This window comes from Mercenaria mercenaria, chromosome 16 (assembly GCF_021730395.1).
Source record: "Mercenaria mercenaria strain notata chromosome 16, MADL_Memer_1, whole genome shotgun sequence".
Classification (NCBI taxonomy): domain Eukaryota; kingdom Metazoa; phylum Mollusca; class Bivalvia; order Venerida; family Veneridae; genus Mercenaria; species Mercenaria mercenaria.
Window position 1 is genome coordinate 50801258 of NC_069376.1, and position 7772 is coordinate 50809029.

The 7772-nt window shown below is 35.8% G+C and overlaps 2 protein-coding genes across 2 annotated transcripts; both read left to right on the forward strand.

Moving 5' to 3' along the window:
* The first annotated feature begins 357 nt into the window (after positions 1 to 357).
* LOC123540318 (uncharacterized) lies at positions 358 to 2867 on the forward strand. Its single transcript, XM_045325236.2, has 3 exons — positions 358 to 492; positions 1326 to 1430; positions 2676 to 2867. The coding sequence occupies exons 1-3, from the start codon at positions 450 to 452 to the stop codon at positions 2834 to 2836; spliced, it is 309 nt and encodes a 102-aa protein (XP_045181171.2). The 5' UTR covers positions 358 to 449; the 3' UTR covers positions 2837 to 2867.
* A 1272-nt stretch (positions 2868 to 4139) lies between these two features.
* On the forward strand, positions 4140 to 6803 carry LOC128549413 (serine protease inhibitor Cvsi-2-like). Its single transcript, XM_053526055.1, has 3 exons — positions 4140 to 4249; positions 5716 to 5817; positions 6578 to 6803. The coding sequence occupies exons 1-3, from the start codon at positions 4207 to 4209 to the stop codon at positions 6742 to 6744; spliced, it is 312 nt and encodes a 103-aa protein (XP_053382030.1). The 5' UTR covers positions 4140 to 4206; the 3' UTR covers positions 6745 to 6803.
* Positions 6804 to 7772: the final 969 nt, after the last annotated feature.

Here is a 7772-nt window from a genome sequence, read left to right on the forward strand (position 1 = left end):
TTAAAACTGTTTATGATAAATATAGGGTATATATATATAGGAGGCTCTAAAAACGTAGAACATCTAATGTATATCTAGAATATTAGGAAATAATGGATTACTAGTAATATATGTTTTTCGTTGTATTAAAGCTTTTTTCATGTTATGTTTCAATAATTTTATGATAAACATGCACCATTAAGTCAAGTAAATTCTTATTAAAGAAATGCAGGCATTTAGGTATTTACAGATAGCTGTTCTGAACTGTACATGTTTTATGTGAAAGGTCTATTTATGTGGCCTTCACCTTAATTGGGAATGACCAGGGAACCGTTTCATAAACCTTTCGTGACCAGACTATATTGACCTGCGGTATCTGTTATGTCTTATTCTGTCATAGTTGTGACATATAAATGCTGGACTGACCCGTTGTTCGGAAACAGTTAAGAAAGATAAACAGATCTCAAACCATGAAATTTACAGTCGTTTTAGCAGTGCTGTCTCTGGTCGCAGGTACGTTTTAGTTTTTTTTTTTTTTTGAAGATTGAACTCTTTTCATAAAGTATGATCGAAACATCTTTTATCAAGTTAACTCCAGGGTTTGACGTAGCAACCAATGAAAATGTTAATACATGCGGGTCGCGAGTGAAAGATGATTCAGTATTTTATTTAAAACCCGTTTATCTAATGTATTTTGACCATATGCAGCCTCATATGATGTGACGCTTGTTAATTCTGTTAGATTGTGTTTAACGCCATTTTCAAAAGCAAATATTCACCGATTCTGTTTGCCTTACGCAACCAGCTGACAAGATTTATACATGAATTATTGGAGGTCAAGGACGAATGATTCGGTGAAATCGTTATGGAAGAGATAAGCTTTGCCCAGGGATCCAAGCCTCGACCTCCCGATTTATAGCATTGTTCTAACAATCGGAATCGTTATAATTCTATGGCAATTACATATTTTCTGAAGAGTTTAATGTTTTTTTATATTCCTGAAACAATTAACTTTTGATCATTAAATAATTACTCCAGAAAGATTGATTTTTGATTAAGAGTTCCTATTTCAGCATTAGCTACATTGACACTGTACGTTTTACACTGCTGCTAGTTGCTGTTTTACAAGTGAACGCAGAGATATGGAGTATTCATTTGTTAGAATGTTCAAAATTTTTCACTATTCACATTTAAAAAAAGACTATAATTTGTATAAGTCTTTGAGAGACACATTAGCCCGAAAGGTCGATACCTAAAGAAGTTGTAGCACGTTCGAGCGCTCATAACAAGCAACGTCATAGTCACTAACATGCAATATTTAGTACTGTCCCTTTGTTAATTTACAGTTGCAGTACATTGTCGTATTTGCACGAACAATGATGCTTCGACTTGCACTCACACATGCCCGGATGGAGAGGTGAAAGCCTGTGAACACGATGTATGCACGTGCTGTAAGTGATTTGGTTTAAGTATTTTATCAGAAAGTAATCTGTTCTTAGAATTGTATTTAATATGTTCTGTATTAAGATTATAACTATTTCTATTCAAGGTGTGTAGCTATACCAGAATGTAGCTACCGGCCCAGTCTATTAGGGGGTCCAGGTATGCTTCTACTCAAGTTTGTTAACTAGAATACGCCCCGGAGCGTTTTCCGGCATTTCACAAACAACAGACAACCAATAGCAGTAAAAACAAAAATACAATTAGTACTGTTCTTGAAGATAAAACTCAAGAGATACATAATCGTTAATTTTACGTGAACATTACGTGCAGGATTCGCTTCACTTCGCTTCAGTGGCTAGGTGGAGCCACGCAAGTGTATATCCATATTATTTATTTCTCAGTGCCCGTGGTGTAGTGCACTTACATAAAATTATGTGGTCTCGGCTTGGAGTGTCAAAGTAAGGGCATGTAAGAAGCGTGTGTTTTGCACATAGTAATTTCTATTAAGATAAGTCGGTAAATAAACTGCATTTGTATGGCTTACATTTCGGTACAGAATAGGGCATCCATTATTATCATATGTAATAAGAGCCTTTTGAAGTTTCTAGAGAAATTCGTAGTTTGCTCTCTGTACGACATGCTAGTATCCTGAATGGAAACAGTATAACGCCACTAGGTAGAGAAAGGTGTCGTATTTACCACATCGTATCGATCATAATGAAAATTTGCAAGCATTTGGACAATATTATCCAGCAGAACAATGAATCATCATGAACTGATAAGAAAATCGGACAAAGAGAAAGTCCTGCCAGATATAAGCAAACAGTAGGTCAATTTAGGGACTGGTTAAAAATGTATGTTTTAGCAAACATTTATGAATGAAAACGGTATCCTTTTGATGGGAAAGGACAACGTTTTAAATCATTTTTTCTAGTCAATTACACAGTTCGCGCCTCTCGGATTTACACTGTTTGACTTGAGTATCCATAATTTGCTTTTAATACTCAAATAGGCGCCATCAGAAACAAAGACAGGTACATTCCTCATTTTTTGCTTGGTAATACACTGGACGGTGCCTTGCGAAATCGCGACAAAAATCTGTGCGTAAGGTCCGCAGTGTAAATACTGCTCCGTATGAGCCCACAGTAAAGCCTGTACCATGCGAACCACAAAAGCAGTTACCCTGGTTGCAAATATGTACAACGATATTCCTCGTTACTGTAGTATTATGACTATTTTATTCTTCATTTCAGCCGTGTCATGTATTCAAGCCACTGAATGTCCAGATTGTCCATCTCACACAGACCATCACGGGCACACCATGCACGAGACCAAGCACTGCATTGATGGCGCATGTATGTGTGTGCCAGAGCACATGTTTCCAGGTGGTAACCACGGTCCAGGAGGACGATAAACCGGTGCTTATTTTTTGTTAACTATACGTATTAAAGTATAAAACAAATGTGATATTTGTATTGCTTCTAAAACAAACCCACTTTGACACGTTATTCGTTGATGGGGGCTTGATTTTATCATGTTTTCTGCGACGTCCTGAAGAACAGGGAGATATAATGAAAGTTATAGTAAGTTATAACAGTGTTCTAACCTATGTATGAATGACCTTTATATACCAGTATTTAAGATAAGACAGAGAAGTACGAAATCCTACAAAAGCTATTCGGGATTAGCACTTTTATTGTAGAATCTTAAAACTTATAACCTGTAATCAATTCGTAAATAGATAAAAGCGAATTATCATCAAAATAACCAAATATGTGCATGTTAATAGTTCATAGGTTTTTAAGTTCAAATGTCCTGTATAGGTTTCTGAACATAAGAACGTTAAAGAAACGGCTGATGGACAAAAATAGAAAAATCTACCTTAATATGGTTATTTGGAAGAGAATTTGCTTTTGTCTAATTACAAATCATATATCAGATAAGGTATGATATTTTAAATGAATTACATCTAATATTTGGCTTGTCCGGTTTTTCCCGTTATATTCCATACCTTTCTAAGTTCTAAATTCAAGTTGTAAGTTCTTATTTTTAGCTGGTAGCTTCTGGTACCTAGGTGTCAAGTTGATGAGCATCCATTAATAACAGTTGCATGTTATTACCGATATTTGTAACAAAATAATAATGAAATGTTAGCATTTTCGCCAATCAACTGTTTTTTCAGTAAGTCAAAAGCTCAAATTCGTAGGTTCTAGGTGATAAGTTCTGAGTCCATGGTCCTAAAGGCTTCAGTTCTTAATAAATAATGAGAGGTAATGGACAGTGTAACACCCCTCACGCCTCCTAGAGTTAAGTCATCATTCATGTCATAAACTAAATACAATGTTATTTTTTGTGATCTGTGGTTAGGACTGTGAAACTTCAAACACGATGAAAACGGCATAGAAAAGTCCACCTATACCCACTTGCTACACAAATCTTGGCTTTGATTTAGACAATTTTCTTAAGCAAGCTTCTTTCCTATATATTTCACAGAATCATGCAAGCTTTCAACAACTGCGCTAGTTCTCAGCTTGCCCATTGCTTAATGGACAGAAAGAAAGATATAAAGTACTCCATGACACTCGAAATTTTTAAGCTTCGGTCTTTGTCCTTGCTTTCATTCCGACCCGTCGAGACGGGCCGACGTCCAAATGGCATTGAAGGCTTTCGTAGAATACGTAACACGTATCATTTACAGATTAAGGTTATCCAAGGTTAGACATTGTACGTAACAATCTCTGTAAGACACTGTTGACATTCTAACGACAAGGACTTAGAAGAACGATGAAATTAATTATACTTTTTGCTGGACTTAGCTTCCTACAAGGTATCGCTTACACAAATTTGCTTTAATTATACTGTGAAAACCAACCTTTTATTTCTTGAACCGACATTTTTTTTCATGTTTATTATAAAATTTCCAGCATGTTGTTTTCTGATAACGAATTCGCATTCTTTGATGAACTTTTCATCAGCCTATTTGTGTTCAAACTAACGAATTTGATTCCATTTTGGTTTTATGGTACACCAACACAGTTGAGGTTATATGGCGCCAAACAGGACTAAAAGGTTGGTTTCACATCTCATTTGCATCGAAATAAATACATGAGGTATGGAATCAAAACCTTTATACCCACTGAAATCACAGAGACAGTAAAACCAAGAATTCAGACCCTATTAATTGCTTCTTACGATTGTACGAGTGTAATGCAGTAATTCCAATTCTTTTCAAACAAACGTTTCTCAGAACCACATAGGACCAGAACTAACGACCTCCGGATCGAGCGACTAACCATTTATCAATAAGACCAATGTTCTTTTGAATTATTTGTTATTGATTATGTATTGATTATATTTGTTATATACCTATAGTTATTCTGTACAAGAAATGGCAATAAATACGAAATGACAGGTATAAACAATCAGTATTATCCGATTCTGTATTTTGCTTGTGTCTAGGTTAATTCGTTAATATTCGTGACCTGTTAAACATTTTTTGGCAAAGTATATAGCTATACTTGGTTAAATCAAGAAAAAATAGATAGGCCTGGTAAAATCCACGAGACTGAAGTACATTACAGATGAAACCTCTTGTATTTATGGTTAAAAAATGTCAACTCCACCCAAATCAAGCTACTGAAAAATATCTTACTACTATTATAGTAACCCTATTGTATTAATGGGCTAGTCCTATTTGTCAGTAAGTGCAATACTAGTATATCCCAGAAACGTAAGGATTGAATCATAAAAGTCAAAATGGTGTAATTATATATCCTAGAAACATATAGAGGCATTGATTTCGTCGTTGATTTACTTTGGATGTGGCAATTCAAAATTACATTTTAGTAATTTATATAAATGGCAAAATATATTTTTACGGAATCAAATTGATAAAACAATAAATATTCCCAGAAATACACTGCAATTTTGTAATGATTTGCTAAAAGGATCATACTAGGACATAACAAAATCAGTCAAACCGCTATATAAACACCAAGCTTGAAAGAGACAAAAGGTGGACGTTATTTGCAGGTGATTCTTATCAAAATCGGAACAGACAGTCTTTAGAGCAGGCGATCTCTGTTCAAAGGTATGTAAGCATGGTTCCGACTACCTGCATTTAGGACATTTTAGACGCCGCTCCTTTATGAAAAGGCTCACGCTACTCGTTAGTTGTGATAAAGGTAAACTGGCAGCGACTAACTGTTGAAAAGCTTCTGCCTATTTTATTTTACACGGTATGATGTCTTGTATACTAGTACTTTTATCTAGTACTTTTTATCTTATCTTCAGTGATTCACACCAATATTTGCACCAAAAACGACCCGTCTACATGTACACACACGTGTCCTGTCGGAGAAGCGAAAACATGCGAGCACGAGATCTGCACATGCGGTTTGTAAATTCGTAAAATGCTTATACAGTAGTTTGCAACCTTTGATTTCAATCCTAGACGATAAGATACAGGGCATTTTAGACAAAATTTGACGTTAATATGAATGTTACTAACATAATAAGTTAGTAAAGTTTCGTCAGTTAGTCAAATATGGCAAGACGATGTGCGTGTCTTATAGATAAAGTGATCTAAAATGTAATCAAAAGCGCGTCGATCGAAGTATTTTCTTGATTTAGAACTTTTTGCGTCGGTCTACGGATCGCGGGGTCGCGAGTTCGATTCTCGGGCGGGGCGTGTGTTCTCCGTGACTATTTGATAAACGACATTGTGTCTGAAATCATTAGTCCTCCACCTCTGATTCATGTGGGGAAGTTGGCAGTTATAATTACTTGCGGGGAACAGGTTTGTACTGGTACAGAATCCAGGAACACTGGTTAGGTTAACTGCCCGCCGTTACATAACTGAAATACTGTTGAAAAACGGCGTTAAACCCAAAACAAACAAAAACAAAATCATTTAGAACTTGTTAATACAATTTAAGTCATATTACATATACAAAGTTTCAGTGACGCGGCGTATCTCACTAGGACTCAGTACATTATAATACACTTTGCTAATAAACAAAACCATTCAAACTACTTTTATTTATTCCCAGTAATTGTTTATGGTACGTTAATATTGTATTATATTTCGCTGTTAATGACAACAAAACAACAAGAACAACTACAACAACTATGAATGTTTTTCATTTATTTTCAGCACCATCTTGCATACAGGTCAGCGACTGCGCGGACTGCCCTTCCAACACTGACCCTATGGGTCACGTGACGCACGAGAAAGTACATTGCGTAGACAGTGTATGTAAATGTCTACCAGAGCACGTGGGACCACATCACCCTGACGGCGGTCCACCCGGCGGACGATAATTTTAACTATTGGCGATTTGTGCAGATCCATATGTCGAATAAATGATATTTCTGCTTCCGGTGTAGTCGAGTATTTGCACTGATTATGACGATTCAGACGAAAATTTTTTTCAATTTTGTAAGATTCTCCGTAAAATCCCATTCTATATTTTCATCTTGTCGATTTTTTTTTTTTTGATTTCTTTAAAAAAAATGACTTATTTGATCGTTATGCATAAATGCTACATTCAATTTAAATGCGACATAACAAACAATAATGATAAAGAGCATTTGCAATTCTTTTCGATAAAAACATCCGCCACTTCATCATCATCACAGCAGCAGCACACGTACCTCCACTGTAATTATGTGTCAGTTGTAGTGTATGACCTAAAACTTGATGCCATGGCGGATATATGTCCTGTTTTCAATTATACAATGTTGTCCGTTGGCCTTGCAACAGTTTCATGTCTATCTGAATTGAGCAAGGCCGAACCGAATGACAGTTCGTTTAAAGCCACCCACATTGAACCCCTTGTGTAAGTATGGTGGTTAACACAGCGGCGCACCGCTTAGGAACAGTCAGTGGTAAAACTAAGCTCTTGATTTTTAAATACTTAATATGTGTCCGCCAGTTTACCTTATATGAGAAATCTCACATTATTTCCAGCAATGTAAAGACGGTAAAAAGCGATTTTGACTTTTCTTTCCCCATTTTTAACACCAAAGGGTAATCTTTAAAGTATATCGATACCATTTTCAGCTTTTATAAAATGAGGTGTACCGAAGTTACTGTTAACGATAATGAAAAACCCCATTGGAGTTATTTACCACAAAATACGATATAATACACTTAAAAAGAATCAAAGTACTGAAAGTACAGAAAGGCTGGCTACCACAAAGCACTAAATAACTGTGTCGGAAACCTTTTTGCAAAATCTGAAATATTATGGGTTTTCCGTATCAAACTAATGCGAGCATAGGGTACTGTTGAGAGGAATCATCTTAACTAACTTTAGAAAGGTAAGATATTGCAGACTATAGATGGT